Source organism: Artemia sp. Qi Xiang Cuo, chromosome 14, assembly GCF_049724085.1.
Source record: "Artemia sp. Qi Xiang Cuo chromosome 14, ASM4972408v1, whole genome shotgun sequence".
In the NCBI taxonomy this organism is placed as follows: domain Eukaryota; kingdom Metazoa; phylum Arthropoda; class Branchiopoda; order Anostraca; family Artemiidae; genus Artemia; species Artemia sp. Qi Xiang Cuo.
The window spans coordinates 58,345,679-58,365,931 of NC_142807.1; the positions used below are offsets into that span (position 1 = coordinate 58,345,679).

A 20,253-nucleotide genomic window follows, 5' to 3' on the forward strand; every position below is an offset into this window, starting at 1 on the left:
ATCGAACCGTCAGGAGCAGGAGCGTCAGGAGCAGTACAAAATCCGTCAGAACCTCGAACCGTCATACCATCGAAAATTTTTAAACTTTAGTTTTTTTGGGTTTAGGGGGCGAAAAGGTACCTAAGTTAGGCTAGGTTACGAATTAAATATATGCTATGCTTTACCCCCCTCCCCCTGATGTGCAAATATATAGCCGAAATTTGTTTCTAAACTATTATATACTTATTACTAATATGTAAACTTATAAAAAAAATTTAGATGTTAGGACGGTTCAATGTTATGACGTTTTGTGGTTGTGACGATTCGCCGAAATGATAGGACCCCGGCTTTTACTTCTAGAGCCATTCCAAGGTAAAAGATTTAAACTTTTAGAGTTCATTTATAAGCCAAAAAAATACCAAGGCTAATAAACTTTTCTTTGTAAGTAATGTTCTGTAATATCCAAGAAACGAAAAATAGAACAAAAAAAAAAACACGAAATGTTTTCCAGCCAGTGAACAAAATTAGGCAAAACGTAAATACTTCAGCACTACTCCCATAACATAGAAGACTCATTTGCCAAAATATCTACGTGTATCCTAATATTTTCACTAGCTCCTTCTTTAATTGATATAATATATTAACTTATATAGTATAATTATATCATAATATCATATAATATATATATTATAATAATTAGTTTAGTTTTATTCAGATAATATAAAAGTAAACTGTATATATAGAAAACTTTTAGCCTTAATACTTTTTTCCATTAATTAATACATTTTTTGAACAGTTGAATGTAGGTAAAAAGGTTGGTGAAATAGTTTGGCAAGGGTTTTTTTTAACATGGGTGACATTTTTTTTCGAAAAACGGCTTAAGGTTCCTTAAACAAAGTTTAAAACGATGCCAGTAGACAAAAGCGAGAAAGTACAGCATTGCAGATATTCGGTAAATCTTGGTGATATTCAGAAGGAATTTGCAATGTTCAGTAAAAAAAAAAAATCCTAACCTATTCTTCCTACTAGCTTGAAAATTAGTATACGGCAAATAGCAAATAAAATAGTAGTGGCATTTGCCTCCGCTATTTGCTACCTCCTCCCACGCAGAAAGGGAGACATTGAAAAATGCATTGAAAATAAAGACATTGGAACTTTCCCAAAGAAAGGTTTATGATCAATATATATACAATTACTTTTAAACTAATTTCAATTAAATTAATAAATTAATTAAGTTTAAAAATTAACTATTTTAAATAGATGTCTATGCGTTTCGAATTTTATTCATTGACCAAAACGAAATTTCCCCCAGAATTTTGTACGTTTGATAATTAAGTCAAGCCAGCGTTATCCCAGAGCTTATTTAATTTTGCTTACCCAAAGTTAACGAGACCTACAATTCTAGTAATTTCAAATCATTTACATGAAAGGACTTTTGACGGTGGGGAGATGAATGGGACAAAAACTTGACAAAGATGCATCTTACGCCACACTTCCTCATTTCTTTTGATGCCAGGGAGGGAGGGTAGTACCAGGGAGGACGGATAATTCCAGAGAGCTTGTCTATTTTGATATACCGTAAGGATCCATTCCAGACTCTTTGATATCTTTCACATATAGTGTAGACAGTGAAATATGTAAAGGAAATTTGTGCATCATTCCTTATATTCTAATGCTGTACAATATACACAAAATTATAATCTCATTTTAGACATTATATATTATAATAGTAGATTATATTTATGATTTTTTTTTATAATAATATATTATAATCTTTATATTATTTATATATTCTTCTTAGAACATTTACAGTATATTGTGAAACTAAAGAACAAGCATTCAAATACTAAAAAGGAAAATAAGCTAAAATTACCTGAGGTACATATTTTGTGGAAGTAACGGCCAGTTTAACGTAGGAACACTGGTAAAGGAATGTAAGCCAGGATATCCAATCTAATAGAACAGCAGAAAGACAGCCACTTAAAAATGTTACAGTAACACCAAGGAATGTCCAGGCAAAAACTGAGAGACCTTCTGTTCTCTGAAAGAGAAGGAGCAAAAAAACGAAGCAAATTTAAGAAAAAAGAAACTTTTTTTTATTACCTATATCTGTAACAAGCTGCTTAAGCAAGGACCCTTGCAATATTTGAGGAAAATTATGATTCAAATATAGTAAAGTAATTTATATAAAAATCACGTTTTATAGAGATAAGGTGATTTTATAGAGATAGTGTTTACTAGAGATATGAGCTTTTAACAGTGGTAAGGCAATGCTGTAAAAATTTCAAATCATGTAGGGCACTGAGGTGTTTACTAAAGCAAGTAAAATTTGTAGATAAGATATTAAGCAATAAATTATCACCTAGCAGTGGTGTTATTTCGTCAAAACCCTAGGGAGGGGGGGGGGAGTTGGAGCCAATTTTCCTAAATCAAAGCAAACCAAGGTCTGGGAGGGGCAGTTGGTCCCATGCTTATAGCAAGTTACGCCCCTGTACATCTAGAGGTTAAATTTGGAGTTCTATATAAAGGGACCAGTAATAATGGGAGGGTTGTCTTGTTTCGATTAATGTTTATAGCTTTTTTTCTACGTTCAAACATTTAATGGTTAGCTCAGAATAAAACTAATATTTTATATTTCACTTCTTCTGCATTATTGTAAGGAAATTCGAGCTAGGCAGGACTTTAGATTTTAGAGTTCGAACCTCCAGCCTCCGAAGACGAACCAGCTAAACGTTATCCGGTGCCTCTGATTAGCAGCCTCAAAAAGGCTAAACCGGTATTATATAAAAATAATTGAAACAATTTGGTCAAAAGGGCTTTTGTTTTACAGGTGGTTTTGTGTTTTACAGGTGGTTTTGGATGGTTAACATTTTCCAAATGATCCTTTTCGTTTTATCTGTACTAGTTCCTTCGTTTTCTTCTCTAATTACATTTTATTGAACTTTTCAGTTCCTTTAGAAAGCTTTCTAGTTTGATATGCTTAGAATGGTTATGTAAAAATAATGGGAAAAGTATGTTAAAATTTCTTGCTGAACTAATTAAAAATGGTCTATCTATTCTTTTATCTTTGCCTGAAAGCCTAATAAGCCTTCCTTTTTGGAATGGGTTGCAGATGTGGCCGGAACCACCTTTTTTGGAATTGGCGAGATTCGTAAAAAACGCAATATTAGAAGCATAGACCCACTGCCGTTTTTACGAACTGTGTAGCAATGTCTACAATACAGACTGATAGAAAAATACAAAATTTGAAACTTGCCGAGGAAACTACGCAAAATTAGTATATTTACACTATATTTAGGGAAATAATTTGGTCAAAAGGGCTTTTGTTTTACAGGTGGTTTTGGACGGTTCACATTTTCCAAAAGATCCTTTCTTCTTCTTCTATTTAACAGCAGGCGGGCTTTTCAGTAAAACTATTTAGCCCTTTTCCTTTTGCTTCACTCTGTGGGCTACAGAGCCCACAGAGCCAAATCCTTTTCGGTTTATCTGTACTAGTTCCTTCGTTTTCTTCCCTAATTGCATTTTGTTGATCTTTTTAGTCCCTTTAGAAAGCTTTATAGTTTGATAGGCTTTTAATATTTTTAACACGTTATGATTTGTGTAAATTTACTCTCTTTCTTATTTTTCTCTTTATTCTTTTTACTTCTTTCACTTTTTTTTTTTTTACTCTCTTTCTTATATTTTTAACACGTTATGACTGAATTTTTTTTTACTCTCTTTCTTATTTTTCTCCTTACTCTTTTCACTTCTTTGTCTTTTTCTTTTTACTCTCTTTCTTTTTTTTCACTCTCATTTTTATATTTTAACACTTTATGACTTGTGTCTTTTTACTTTCTTTCTTGATTTTCCTTATAATCAATCTTCCCGCTTGATAAACGTGTTCTGTAGCCACTTTTACATAAGTGTTTCTTTTAAACCATTTTTATGTATCTGATGTTAAGTTATTTCACCTTCTTCTCAATTTATTCACTTGTTTTTCAGCGTTGTTGTTTTAATGCTGCAAATGCAGTCTCGGCTTGTGATGGACATTTAAAAAAAAATAAATATCTTATTTAGAATCAATACAGCACTGATAGTCAGAACATATTGACATCAAAGTTTCAATACCTAAATGTTAATTGATATAATTTTTTTGGTATTTTCAGAGCATGCCTTAAACATAAAGTATTCTAATAAAGTCCAAAACTAAAGTAGAGTGGGTTTAGAATCCCCCCCCCTCTCCCAAATCCATAAGAATAAAAAAAGAAGAACTTTAGTCCTATTCTATCCCGTCTAATTACCAGTCTAACCTAAACGTGTATTTGTAACATTAATATCTAAATATCAAATCTTTGAATGTCTAAATATTAATGTCAAAGTACCAGTATTAATGTTTCAAATAATTTTTTTTGTATTTTCAGAGTATGCCTTAAAAATAAAGTATTTTAATAAAAGTGACGATAGTAAAGTAGTGTTGATTTAGAATCCCCCCCCCCCCTTAATCCATAAGAATAAAAAAAAACGAGCTTTAGTCCTATTCTATCCCGTCTAATTACCGGTCCAGCCTGAACATGTATTTGCAATATTAATGTATAAATATCAAATATTTGAATGTCTAAATATTAATGTTAAAGTAAATAATTTTTTTTTTTGTATTTTCAGAGTATTCCTTAAAAAAAGCATTTTAATAAAAGTGCCGATACTAAAGTAGTGTTGGTTTAGAATCCCCCCCCCCTTCCAGAAGAATAAAAAAGACAAACTTTAGTCCTATTCAATCCCGTCTAATTACCAGTCTAGTCTGAATATGTATTTGTAATATTAATATCTAAATTTCAGATCTTTGAATGTCTAAATATTAATGCCAAAGTACTAATATTAATGTTTCAAGTAATTTTTTTTTGTATTTTCAGAGTATGCCTTAAAAATAAAGTATTTTAATAAAAGTGACGATACTAAAGTAGTGTTGGTTTAGAATCTCCCCCCCCCCCCCTAATCCATAAGAATAAAAAAAGACGAACTTTAGTCCTATTCTATCCCGTCTAACTACCAGTCTAGCCTGAACATGTATTTGTAACATTAATATCTAATTATCAAATCTTTGAATGTCTAAATATTAATGTCAAAGTACTAGTATTGATGCTTCAAATAGTTTTTTTTTTGGTATTTTCAGAGTATATCTTACAATTAAAGCATTTTCATCTAAGTGACGATACTAAAGTTAATGTTGGTTTAGAATCTACCACCCAAATCCATAAGAGTCAAGAAATGACGAGCTTCAGGGCTATTCAATCACGTCTAATTACCAGTCAAGACAGAATGTGCATTTATAGTACCTGTGACTTAGGAGCCAGATCAAAATAAAATAAAGACGTTGCAGAATATGAAAATTATGGGTGTGTGGGTGTGATTGTGGGTGTATTTTTGGCTCTTTCCTCAACAAAAGTCTACTGAACTTCCAATTTCGTGACAATTAATACTAATATAGGTAATATTCGGTTGAGTATATAATATACGAGAAAAAGACTTTGAAGAAGTTTTGTTTTCTAGAGGAACTTAATAAAAATATAGATGTTTAATAAACTATGTTTATGACAACTAGTTAATTAGACAACAAATATTAGTTAATCTGAGCAACCACAATAGTTGGATTTTCAATTAACATATTTATGCATAGATCTACCCAAAATCTGTTATAACTAAGTCAGGTTTAATAGACTGAGCGTCAGCATAGACTTAGTAAAGAACGAAGTGTCTACAATAGTTCCTTTAAGGGAGTCTGTGGGGCTGCATCGGCTTTTCTGTGGCAATTTATGCTCATTTTACGTTGAACTACCTTGTTTATTTTAATTTTTTTTTCGTTCCTTCTTTGCAGTAATTTTCTGGTTGTTTTAATTTCACTACAAACGTTGTGTTTTTAACTTTCTACTTTCGAAAATAGACAAAATTTCGACTGGCTAATCAAAACTTTTGATTTAAACAACATATAGAATTTTCAGTAAAATGGATATGACACTCTAGCCTTATTAATACGGAAGGGGGCAACACAAACAACACCCTCCTTGGGTTCACTTTTCATTTTATTTTCTAATCGTTATAAGTACCATTTCTTCATTCATAGCAATTTTCTACGCATAAAAAATATGAGTTTGAAATCTTATATGAGCTATTTTCTGGTCATCTTGAGTTTTAAATTTCTTATTTAATTTTCAAAGAAAGTCTTTGTTTTTCGTAGGATAATTCAAGAGAAGGATGACATGAACCTCACATGAAGAAAAGGTCTTTTTTTTACGAGGCAGTCACTTTAAAAATACACATATATACTGGTTTGCACATAAACCATATTTACCTCGTATACAAAACATTGGGCAAACGTAAATCCTGCTGCAACAATTGCATGAAGGCTGAACATGCAATCATTTAGCTGTACTGGTTGCACACCTAGCGGGTGATTGTTGAAATATTCTCTCTTAACTTGAGGTATCCAATATAAGCCAAAATTGAAGAGGCCATAAACTGTATGACCCCAAAAATTGAGAACGACCAGATCTAGACTCAAACCAACAACACTAAAAAATAAAATGTGCTACAAATAAAAATCACTCATCAGAGCCACATTGCAACTTCAGCAGTGGAGAGCAGATCACATAAAGGGTACATATAATATCTTGGCAGAACATAAGCCAAAAATTAATTTGTCCCCATTTAAGAAAAGATAGTAGAAAGGATGGTAAATTTTAAAATTGAGACACAATCATATAACACATCTGCAAACGAGGCCTCCAGGCCCATAACCCGCTCCTCCAAAAATCTCAAGCTTTTCGCAAATTTTAGATCTTATATCTGTAGTTTATTTGGCCTGTTTTTAGCTTTTCAAAGTACGAAACACTCCCTTCCTTCCCAAATCTTTACTTCCTCTACCGAATAAATACTTGCATGCGTCTCTGATTTCCTCTTACCAAGATCAGTGAAAGGCCCCCTCTTCTTAAAGAAATGATATTTTGGGACTTTAATTACAATGTTCACCCCCTCTCCTAGTCTCCTTGAGAAATATTTCTCAAGGCACCTCAATAATGCGCCTCCTAGGTGCAATCATAAGAAGCAGATACTCCTGCAGCTTAAAAGCAGCTTGTAAAAGTTGTAAAAGCAGCTTAAGACACTGATATGCTCTCATAAACTCCTCTAATATCTACATCTCACAATGCGTTGTGACTTGAAGATGGTTATTTCGTTTTTTACGGCCTGGCATATACGGCCTGCCGCATAAAATAGAATAGATTTAAATACAATGAAATCGATTAAACATCTATACGGCCGAGTAAAGGTCGATTTACGAGAAGTATTATAGAAGTATTAATCTAATCCCATTTAAACATATCAAAATATAGGGTAGAGAAAAATACATTAAAGAATCAAGTGTATATTAGTAACTAGCCAAAGCTATTTATTCGACTAGCGCCAGATAGTCAAAGACTTTCTGGCTATTTCAAAAAAGGCTTTGCTCATTCTCGGCTTGCAATAAACCCACTTCACTGTTGAATATTGATCTGCAAGGGGAGGAAGTTGAGTACTGTAGAGTGGTGGAGACATTTGTAATTACTGTTTTCATTTATATTTCTATTTAGTTATTACAATTTTTAATTTAGTTATTTTTACTTGATTTTGTTTCTCATTTTCATTTTAGTTATTCATATTTTGTTTTATTTTATAGGTTATTTATTTTGATTTATTTATAACGGATTTAATTAAATAATTGATATTAAAAGGTAAGTAATGTAACTACCGTGCAATAGCGCAGCGGTTATGGCCGTAATCCCTAATAGTGGGTGTTAATTAATTCAGTTATTTTTAATTGATTTTGTTGCTCATTTTCATTTTAGTTATTCATATTTTGTTTTATTTTATTTTATAGGTTATTTATTTTGATTTATTTATGACGGATTTAATTAAATAATTGATATTAGAAGGTAAGCAATGTAACTATCGTGCGATAGCGCAGCGGTTATGGCCGTAATCCCCAATAGTGGGTGTTAATTAATTCAGTTATTTTTACTTGATTTTGTTTCTCATATTCATTTTAGTTATTCATATTTTGTTTTATTCTATTTTATAGGTTATTTATTTTGATTTATTTATGACGGATTTAATTAAATAATTGATATTAAAAGGTAAGCAATGTAACTACCGTACAATAGCGCAGCGGTTATGGCCGTAATCCCTAATAGTGGGTGCGCAGGTTCAATCTCACCTGTCGCACGGAAATCAGTTGTCGAGATCATCTTTGTATAATTTTTGGGATGGGGGAGGAGCGTGCGTAGCTATGTTGGCCTCAGGCGGCTTGGTGTTGCGGTGAGTTGTTAGTAGTAGTAGTAGTAGTAATGTAAGTAGTAAAGGTACATAGTAAAGGTAAGTGAACTTTCATGCAACCGAAAACACTCACGATTTTTTTTCCAGCGCAACTGTTCATTTTTTAAGTATTAATTAAAAAAAAACTTTCCGAAAAATAAGTTTTTCAAAGAAAAGTAAAGACCATTTTAAACTTAAGCTCAGGAGATACAAATACCTTCTAAAATTCCAACTCACAACAACCAGAATTTCCTATTAAAAAATAAATAAAACCCAAAACGAACAGAAATTAAATAGACAATCATAGCAAAAAACATACAACAAGTAATAATATAAATGAATAACTTGATCTTAAAGCGAGTAATGCTTAGATTGAATATGAAAATCAAGCTTAAAACGAAAACAAATATTTTGCTATTAAATTATAAATGAAACATAAAACGAACAGAAATTAAATAAACAATCAATACGAACAAACATACAATATATATATTAATGTAAATGAATAAATAAATCTTAAAACGAGTGAAACTTAAATTGAATATGCAAATCAAGTTTGAATCGAATAAAAATAACTACAAACAAGAGCTTTGGTATCGTCTCACTGCAAAAGCCTAGGGCCTACTGCGTCATTGGCGCTTTACTGAAAACAATTCTTTGAAATATTTCCACTTTTGTAACCTTAAGAAATGCAAAATTAGTTAAAATCTTTGGAAATAAATATCAGCATATGTATATTAATTTGGCAATGCACATTTTTTTTACAGTAAACTCATTTGAATTTTTTTTCAGTTGAGTAAAAATTATATTCTGGGTTTTAGAAATCATAGGGGGTTTTGAACCCTACTCACATTAATTTATGCTCGTTTCGAGTTTAACTCTAATATTTATTTTAATTTTTGTTCGTTTTGGGTTTTATTTATTTATTGATACTGATTTGGGGTAGTTGTATGCTTGGTAGATTATATGATAGTCCGGATGCCAGGTGTTGAAAATGTGAACCATACCACGACGGAATGGGGCTGATACGAGAATTGACCTACCCTCCACCCCCTAAATTGCCCATGCGGGTTCAAAAATACCAAGGGCACTTGCTTGCGAGTGGTGGAACACTCCGAAACATGACATTTTATTATATTTTGGTATTTCATGCAAGAAAATGCATGTTCCACAAAGTTTGAGGTGCAGTTTTCCGCTCAAATAGAAATGCCTAGAAGCCATAGAATGTTTTCATAACAAACTAACATGATTAGTTACAAAAAATGGCAGAGTTAAGAAAAATGGCAAAACTATATGAGTCTTGAAGAGTCTTGGAAAGTATAAACAAAATCAAATTGAATATTAGATATATAATTATATTAATTGTTGAAAGATCCATTAGTTCAAAATTTTTTTTCATTGTAATTTTATTTTCATTTTCAATGCTGTAAGAACTGGAAAATAATAAATATGTAATATACGAGTAATTCGTTTTCAGTGAAGCATCAATGACGCAGAAGGCTTTAGGTTTTTACAGTTAAAGAATGGGGCAGTATCCATATTTTGCTTGTAGTGAAACTATATTTGTCTTGACCAATCTTCAAAAGAACTAATAAATTAAACTGAATATTTGATGCATAATGATATTAATTGCTAAAAGCTCATCAGTTCAAAATTTTACTGTAATTTTAATATTTATTTTCAATATTAAGTACAAAAGTAAACATTTGTAATATAATTTGTTTTCAGTAAAGCGCCAATGATGCAGTAGGTTTTAGGCTTCTGCAGTAAGGCGATACCCAAACTCTTGTTTGTAGTTATTTTTATTCGATTCAAACTTGATATGTATATTCAATTTAAGTTTCACTTGTTTTAAGATTTATTTATTCATTTACATTAATACATATTGTATGTTTGTTCGTATTGATTGTTTATTTAATTTCTGTTCGTTTTTAGTTTCATTTAAACTTCAAAACCAAACCTTTTGTTGTCTTTTGAAACTAAAATTGGATGTTGAATTTAAGCGTCGCTCGCTCAGAAATTTATTTTTTCACTGACGTTCACACTTGTTGTATGTTTATTCACACGATCTTATGTTTGATTACGTTTCGTTTTGGGCTCCGTGTATTCCTGAGTAGTATTTGACGGCCACTTTGTTCTTTAGTATCAAAAGGCATTTGTATCTGCTGATCTTAATTTGAAAATTGCCTTTGCTTTTCTTTTTAAAACTTATTTTTTGGAAAGTTTTTTTTAATTAATTCTCTCTAAACTGAGATCTTAGCTACAAAGTAGCCACTTACGATGGGTTTAGGCATACTTACCAAAAGGAATAAGGCAACAAATTTTAATACTGTCTTAATCACTTCTTGTTGTAAGTAAAAGTCATTCCAACTTCTTCTGCCTTGACACAAGATGATACATTTGATGAAAAAATAGGGACGTTGTAACTTAAAAAGTATCTCCTAAGCTTAAGTTTAAAATGGCCTTTACTTTTCTTTGAAAAACTTATTTTTTGGAAAGTTTTTTTTTATTAATTTTTGTTCGTTTTTGATTGCAAAAAGTTTCAAGTTTTTATGACATGGGGGGTGGTGCTTACAGTCCGATTATTCTAGACTTTAAAAAACGGATCTAGAACTTTCAATTTAATTCGAATGAGGCTTTTTTCAAAGTCTATACGATTACCTCTTTGATAAAAACCTTATATATGAACAATACACAGGTTGCGTAACATGTGGACAGCGATTGACAACAATGAATGGATTGAAAAAATAGCTCCAATAGGGGTGTTTAGACCATTTCAATTCCTGACACAAAGGGATCACGGCTGTTTTTAATTGACTTCAATATGATAGTGTGTGCCAAAGCAAATTCGCATCTATCACATAATAAGTACTTTACCTTATATTTTGTTTCTTATGTCATATCTCCTATTTGTTCTTTCCATACAAAGCCAATTCCTCTGACTTATAAACCCCCCTTAATAATTTATGCCCCACGGCATAACCTGCAACGCCTACCCCTGCGCCCTGGTGGGCTGTGTCGACAGCGGAGTTTTTTGTTATCAGAACTTTGAACTATTTTAACAAAATATCTATCTCAAAATTTTTATCTGATGCATTTAGGGCGTGGAGGAGGGAGAGGGGCTAGTTGCCCTTCAATCTCTTTTGAATCTTAAAAAGTGAACAAGAACTTTCAATGTTCAATCAAATGAGCCCTCTCTAAAGTTTATACGAGCATCCCTTCCATAAGAAATAATATGAAGGATTAGGAGGATCCTTAAATTACAACCCTTGCCCTGAGGGCTTTGGGGGAGTTGTAATCCTCAAAGAACTAAATTCCAGAACTTAAAACTACGTTTAATAAAATGGCTGTCTTAAAATTTTGATTGGATGTGTTTGGGAAAAAGGTGGGCTTGAGAGAGGGGTTAGTTACCCTCAAATCACTTTCGAATATCAAACAGGGGACTTGCATTTTAATTTCCAGTCGATTGAGCTTATTTATAAATTTCTACGACAACGCCTTCTATAAAAACCTTATATGCCCCAAGAGCCTAACTTAAAACCATTGCACTGAGTGTTTTGGGGGATTGTCCTCCTCAAAATTATATTTTCTAACAAGAAATCAATTACGCTGAACAAAATGGCTATCTCAAAATTTTGATTGGATGTGTTTGGAGGAATGATGCGTAGAGGGGGGGGGGGGCTAGTAGCCCTCCAATCACTTTTGACTATTAAAAATGGCACTATCCCTTTGAATTTAAAATCGAATGAGCCTTTTTTGAAGTTTCTATGGCAACGCCTTCTATAAAAACCTTATATGTCCCCAGGGCATAACTGAAAACCCTTGCCCTGAGGGTTGTGGCGGATTGTCCTCCTCAAAACATGTTTTCTATCTGAAAATCAACTGAGCTGAACAAAATGGCTATCTCAAAATTTTGATTGGATATGTTTGGGGAAATGATCGGCGTGGGGGGGGGGGCTAGTTAAAGTTCATTCACTTTTGCCTATCACAAAAGGTACAAGCTGTTTAATTTCCACTCGAATAAGCCAGTTTTGTAGTTTCTACATTAACGCCTTCTATAACAACCTTTTATGTTCTCAGGGCATAACTGAAAACCCTGGTCTAGAGGGTTTTGGGGGAGTGTCCTCCTCAAAAACATATTTTCTATTTGGAAATCAACTACGCTGAACAAAATGGCGATCTGAAAATGTTGATTGGATGTGTTTGGGGGAATGATGGGCGTGGGGAGGGGGAAGAGGGCTAGTTACACTCCAATATCTTTCGACTATTAAAAAGGGCACTACCCCTTTAATTTCCGATCGAATTAGCATGTTTTGAAGTTTCTACGACAACGCCTTCTATAAAAATCTTATATGCCCCCAGGGCATAACTTAAAACCCTTGCCCTGAGGGTTGTGGGGGAGTATCCTCCTTAAAAAGATAATTTCTTTCTGGAAATCAACTACGATGAACAAAATGGCTATCTAAAAATTTTGATTGGATGTGTTTGGGGGAATGATTGGCGGGGGGAGGGCTAGTTACCCTCTAATCATTTTCAACCATAATAAGGGCACTTGCCCTTTAATTTCCAATGGAATGAGCCTGTTTTGAAGTTTCTACGGCAACACCTTCTATAAAAACCTTACATGCCCCCAGGGCATAACTTAAAACCCTTGCCCTGAGGGTTGTGGGGGAGTTTCCTCTTCAAAAATATATTTTGTAATGAGAAATCAGCTACGCTGAACAAAATGGCTAACTCAAAATTTTTATTGGATGTGCTTTGGGGAATGATGGGCGTGGGGGGGGGGCTAGTTGCCCTCCAATCATTTTCGGCTATTAAAAAGGGCACTAGAACTCTCGATTTCCAATCGAATGAGCCCCCTTTTAAGCTTCCACGACGACCACTTCCATATGAAGTGCCTCTGGGAAAAAAAATAAATAAATAATAAAACATTGGAGCCGTATGGCCTTTACTATAGGCAACGCTACAGCGTTGCCTCTGATTTATTTGAGATGCCATAATACTAGTACAAGTTAGAACTTGAACTTCGAGCTATATTTTGGCATCTCGGTTACCTTTTTTCGCTCAGCATACCTGATCTTAAGCACTGTGATCTTTTTTAGAGCGTTTTCAAACTTAAAAGGGATTATTAAATTCTTAAAATTTTGTTGTTGTTTACTACGGCCACGACAGCTGAGAATGGCTGCAAATGAGGCAAATAAAATCAACTAGAGATAAAGATCAAGAACTTAAAAATCTTTCAAAATTATTTTGACTGCGTTTCAGTAATACTTTTTAGCTTAAAAACTCTTACAAGGCATCAACTAAAAAATGTGTGCTCCATTTGAAGTTTCTGAGCAAGTTACTCGAACTTTTCGTCGAAAATTCAGACAGAATGATTTTTTGTACTGAGATTTGGAGAAATGAAAAGCCCTTTTTTCATGGTTCAGACAGAATGATTTCTTGTACTGAGATTTGAAGAAATGAAAAGCTCTTTTTTCATGGTCTTTCTGAAACCTGGTCTTTCTAAAAGACCAGATTTTTAAAATATTGTAACTTAAGTACACTCGATTGACAAGTAAGTAAATACTTTAATTTCAGATATGCTCTGGACGCTGCTAAACCTGCTTTTCATCTGCTTTTCTATTTCTATGTCTTGAAAATTTTATGTGTTTGAAATGAAGAGTAAATAATCGCTTCTAAGACCAAGCTTGTTATTTTTTATGTATTTATTTGTGAATGTCAAAAATACTTTTGTGCTATTATTTTTATTTACTAGGGCGTTTCGACATTTATTTTCACATTATTCAGAATGTCTATTTGACATTATATATAATAATATGTTCAAAATAATATGTTCAATGTCTACGGTACTGATTCCCGCTCAACATTGATGCTGAACTCGTACACCTTGGTCCATTTTAAAAATATTCAGCAAATTTCTGAAAAAAAATTACAAATAGAAAGTACCTTATCAATTTTACTTTTGCTTTGTCATTGACAAATAGTTAATTATTCATCCTGATGTAGCATAATGAATTAATGCTCTGCTTGGCCATACAGGGCATGGGGTTCGATTCCAGCTACCAAAACGTTGGGTAACCAATTTGCTAATTTTCTTTTTAAAAAAGAAACAGTAACTGAAACGTCAGTTCGACGCCCTATGCAACATCAATGGCTATGGAGGTTATTTACCCTTTCTTTTCAAATAAAAATTGACAAATAAAAGTAAACTTACCTTTTTCGTTGGTAATTTTCCACAATTTGAGGATAAAAGGACAGAGACCAAGCTGCAAAGTAGACCCATCCAACAATTAGGCAAATGATCCATAAATCATAGGATCTTATTACGGTCACTCGCAAAAACGCCTCTCTCAAACTGAAAGAAGAAAAAAATAAAATGGGTAAAAAATAATCTTAAATAACAATTCCTCTTAAAAACTATTTCACCACCAAATGTTTACTATTTTGGTAATAAAATATAGTCAAAACGTGTCCGATATAACAGGAATTCCAAACTCAAACATTGTTTAATCCAAAATCCAATATATTTAAAACGATCTTTCTCAATGTGAATAAATACATACAAAGACAATATTATATATAAAATAGCACCTACTATTGTTAGTAACTTATAAAATATGGAATTACTTGCTCAAGCTACCGTTCAGCTTATCAATTCCATAACGACTATGAGTATGCGATGGCTCTATCTTAAGGCTCCATTAAAATGACACCGAGCTAGTAAAAAGGGGAATGAAATCTTTTTTTTACTTTTTCTTTACATTAGGCCAAATAAGAAAGAACATAGTTGCCAAAAGAGAATCTGAGTAGTTGTTTTTAATCAGCCTGAACTCTGCATACTAGCCTAGTCCTAACTATTTTATTTTCTATAGATAACTAAAAATGTCGGCGAGTCACAGCCAGCCACTAGCTAACCTGAAGACTGTGACATGATTTGCTACCTAAGCATCATTCGTTGAAACTTATTTTTCTGTGAAGTTCAAATTGGATTATTTTATAATTCAATTGTGTTATTTTATAATATGAAATTGCGTCTAAGAAAGGACATTCAGACATCAGACTGAGAATACTGGATGTTCTCTACGGCCCATTTGTAAACACTCCATAAAGATTACATCAGGAGGCTTTAAGTACCTGGATATCTTTACGCGTCTTTAGATCAACAGATGGAAGCTGAAATAAACTTTGTTGACTTTGGATTAAATAAGGATTAAGCTGTAAAGGAATTTGCGAAAAACGCAAGAAAAGCTTTGAAGTGCTGACTTTAATAACCGAAATGTGCCTTATTAGCAAAGTAAATAATGCTTGAGGCAAATAGAACAGAACTATTTCACATAACATAACACAACATAAAGCACACATACCCTAACACAACATAAAACATTCAAAATTGCCAAAAAGAGAACAAAGTTCAAACACGGCCATACAATAAATGTGCCGAATGGGGAAGAGTTGACAATCACTAAAAAGAAGAAAAAAACGTACTAACAAGCCCATTAACGAAATGATTATAGATGACCTGTATATCGACTGTTGAATATCTCAATCTATAAGCTAATAGATAAAACTTTACGATTTATAAGGATTTTAACACAAAATCAATAGGTATTTCTTAAATTTTTAACTGATATTTCCTTTTAATGATGTATCCTTAACTAAATTTTGGGAATTTCTCGGACCGCGCCATTTGATGGAGCTTGAAAAATCACATTATATCATTATTATTATGACTGTTATAGGTGGACTCACCAAACGGAATCGAGGCTCAGGTAACAAAGCGCTCAAAAAAGAAAAAAAAATATGTATCAAGGGACTAATGTTTCTACCGATATTTTCTGTTCGTTTCAAATTTTAATGCTGCTCCTTACTTTCAATTGAAAAAACACATTTTTTTAAAATTTAATTTCTGATCGTTTTTTAAATAATGCTGGGAAATCCGGCGCCCTCTTCATGGAAAATTTCCTTATCCCATGAAAAATTCCTCAATGGAAAGATCGTCCCACGTAACCTTCTCCTTCCTTCCATGTATTCCGTTTCCCCGTCTTTCAATGTCGCCAGTTGTCAGATATTACCATGCTTAACTTTGTCTTCCAGTTTAACATCCAGTCCATATAAAGTTGTCTCACCAGCCGGTAGGACATTCTCCGTTGGATACTCCTTCTCTTTTTCCAAGGTTATGTTAAATTTTTGGCAAATTGGGGAATCAGCTCTTCCTATTCAGGTAAGATGATTCCACCAATGCTTCAAATGGCTCCAATGCCCCGCAAATGGACAATCCTTAATAGAACTTCACCCAAACTATCAAACTATCGACCCGGCTCAATGGTAACCGAAACTCTAGAAAACGGGATTTTGATACCAATAGATACATCAAAAGAATCAGATTGGAATGCTGATTTTAAATATGTAAGTTTAGCCATGTTTAGTCCCACTAATCAAAAGTTACGAGCCTGAGAAAATTTGGCTGATTTTTGAAAAAAGGGGGAAAGACCCCCTAAAAATTATAGAACCTTAATGAAAATCACACCATTATATTCAGCGTATCATAGAACCCTACTGTAGAGGTGTCAAGCTCCTATCTACAAAAATGTAGAATTTTGCATTTTTTGACAGAAGAAAGATCACGGATGATTGTTTATTTGTTTTTTGTTGTTTTTTTTCTCCAGGGGTGATCGTATCGACCCAGTGGTCCTATAATATCGTGGGAGGGCTCATTGGAACGGAAATTAAAAGTTCTAGTGCTCCTTTTAAGTGACCAAAAAATGGAGGGCAACTAGACCCCCTCCCAGGCTCATTTTTTCCCAAAGTCACCCGATCAAAATTTAGAGATAGCCATTTTGTCCAGCATGGTCGAAAACATGATAACTTTGTCTTTTAGGATGATTTAATCCCCCGAAGTCCCCGGGGGGAGGGCTGAAAGATATGAACTTTACCAATTTTAATACATAGTATTGGTTATTGGGAAGTATACAGACGTTTTCAGGGGAATTTTTTCTGGTACTGGGGGGTGGGGGTGGGAGGAGGGTTAGGTGGGAGGATCTCTCCATGAAGGAAGTTTTCATGGGGGAAGGGACATTGCTATGAAGGGGGAACTGGATTTACCAGCATTATTTAAAGATCAGAAATTAAATAAAAAAAAATATCAACTGAAAGTAAGCACCAACATCCAAACTTAAAATGAACAGAAAATATTACGTATGTGATTGGGCTTACCCCCTAAACAATGTATCGCCCTTTAAGCCAAAGATTTTTTAGTACTTTCGTAAGTGCTATTTATTCTAATTAACGATCGTTATAAGTAAGGGATCATTTTTAAATAATTAGAACAAAATTCGAACTTTAGCTTCAAGAGCGAGGTATTGACTAGGGGGCGAACCCCCTAATATGCGTATTAAAAATATATGAATATAGAAGTTCGTTACGTAAGTTAATTCGTAAGTTACGTATATTTATTACAAATAAAAACGTTCGTAAATAAAATTAAACAAGTTTCGAGAAAGCCATTTAATCAAATAAAAGTAAAATTAATATACAAATTTTGTTTAAATTATTCATGTACGGTGAGCCAAAATCAAAACCTTTATTAATTCAAAAACGTTCAAAAATTAAATAAAAAAAAACAAGTTTTTTTTTACTGAAAGCAAGGAACGACGTAAAAACTTAAAATGAACAGAAATTATTCCGTATATGAAAGGGGCTGTCCCCTCCTCAACGCCTCGCTCTTTACGCTAAAGTTTGACTTTCTCACAACTCTATTTTTTTATTGTTTCTAAGTTTCTTATTGTTTAAAAAAAATAGAGTTGTGAGAAAGTCAAACTTTAGCGTAAAGAGCGAGGAGTTGAGGAGGGGACAGCCCCTTTCATATACGGAATAATTTCTGTTCGTTTTAAGTTTTAACGTCGTGTCTTACTTTCAGTTAAAAATACTTGTTTTTTTATTTAATCATATACAAGAGAATCGTGTTATCAAACATAACCTAAATCATATTTTCTAATGTTTTGTTTTATAATCCTAAATTTTACAAATGATACATATTCTCCTGGTGAGCGCTCTCTTGTTTGTTATGAATCTTTATCAAACAAATTTATCAAATTTACCAAACCGTGTTATCAAACATAATCTATATTATGGTTTATTTTATAATCCTAAACGAAATAAATAAGAGCTCTAAACAGGGACATGTCCTTTTATTAGACAGTGAAACAAAAATATAAACAAAGGTTATAAATATTTCAATGACACAGCCGGTCATAATTATCAGTAGAGTTACTAACGTATCAAAACTAAAACAAACTATGTTTATACTAAACAAAATATTCACTTCCGGGTCAACGCAAGTTACTGGTCCATTGACTTAAAAAGTTCACTAACTGTTCCTGAATTTTGCAATACTGCGTTGAATAAAGGTGGTACAATTTTCTTCAAAATTGTAGATCAAAGCAAGTTACCTGTCCATTGACGTAAAAAGTTCACTAACTGTTCTTGAATTCTGTAATACTGCGTTTGATAATCTTCTAATTTAAAATGAAATAATGCTGAATTTATAGGTGCTAAATTTATCATCTTGTTCTTCTAATAGCAAACGAAATGTTGATGATTCTAAAGCTGGGCTGTCATCCCTATACGTTTTGATACGTTAGTAACTCTACTGATGATGATGACCGACTGTGTCATCGAAATATTTAGAGTCTTTGTTTATATTTTTGTTTCACTGTCTAATAAAAGGACCAGTCCCTATTTGAAACTGTTATTTATTTCGTCATAGAAAAGGCAGTGTGGTCATGAAAAAAAATGCCGTAATCCTTAACTTTAGAAATGATAAATATTCTCTTGGTGAGTGGGGTCTAGGAGATTTCCCTCGGAGATTCCCCCCCGTAGGAGATTTCCCCCCCCGGAAATTTCCCCCTGTAGGAGATCTCCCCTAGAAATTTCCCCCCGTAGGATATTCCGACCCTCCTAGCTCCACAAGGTCCGTGCTAATTTACAACAGCGGTCATGGAGATTCAAACAGAATCCTAATTTTTGGTACGGACGCATCAGTTCAGCTCCTCGATTCGCCTTCTCACTGGTTCGTCGACAGAAGGTTCAAGACCCTGCCCGAGTTGTTTAACTAGCTTTACGTTTTGCACTGCCTGTACGAGGATCGGGTGATTCCATGCGTTTACGCACTGCTGCCTAACAAGTCAGAGGACACGTATACGAAACTTCTTACCAAACTAAAGCCTCATTTCATGAATGGAGGTCCAGCATCTTTATTTTCTGATTTCGAGTCGGGCGTGCAGAATTCCTTCAGGAAAGGCTTTCCAGCCACTGAAATGAATAGAGACGATGATGTATTTGTAGTCTCCGTTCAAATGCTAGCCGCTCTTGAATTCGGGCCCATTCCGGAAGTACATTCTGCATTCAAAGCTGTCGTAGCACAACTTACTGACAATGTGTTTGGGCCGATCATCACCTACATCGGTAGAATGCGTGGAAGTAGGAGAGTACCTTGCAACTTTCCGCCCCGTGTCTGGAATATGTTCTACAGAGCGAAAGATGAACTTCCCAGGACAAACAACAATGTTGAGGGTTATTATAGAAGATTGCAGTCTTCAGTTTCGGCTCATCACCCTAGCCTTCGGAAGTTCTTGGACATCCTCAAGCACGAACAAGCACTTAACAGGGCGGTTGTGATTCAAGTAAATGCGGGACAGTCCAGTAAACCAATTAAGAAAAAGTATGTGGATTTAAATGCCAGATTTCTATAAACAGATCGGAAACTACGGGAACGTCAGGACGCTGGAGTACCTGAGGCTTATTGCAAGAAATATTAGTTTTAAAGTGTAGAGTTTTAACCGTGTATAACCAATTATTTACTTGACAATTAAAAAGTGTACTCCACTCGCTCTTATACTTTAGGCCGCCGAGAAAGAGAAGAATTTTGCAACAATTTTTGAGCCATGGGTA

The 20,253-nt window shown here is 33.6% G+C and overlaps 1 protein-coding gene across 2 annotated transcripts in view; it reads right to left on the bottom strand.

Moving 5' to 3' along the window:
* Nucleotides 1-20,253, bottom strand: part of Ctns (lysosomal cystine transporter cystinosin) — a 59,380-nt gene that overhangs the window by 18,164 nt on the left and 20,963 nt on the right. For both annotated transcript variants that reach the window (XM_089100788.1, XM_089100787.1), the window contains exons 4-6: nt 14,519-14,659; nt 6,305-6,524; nt 1,853-2,020 (exon numbers count right to left, since the gene is read on the bottom strand). In XM_089100788.1, the coding sequence (XP_088956914.1) occupies nt 1,853-2,020; nt 6,305-6,524; nt 14,519-14,659 (529 nt within the window). The remainder of the gene's footprint in view (nt 1-1,852; nt 2,021-6,304; nt 6,525-14,518; nt 14,660-20,253) is intronic.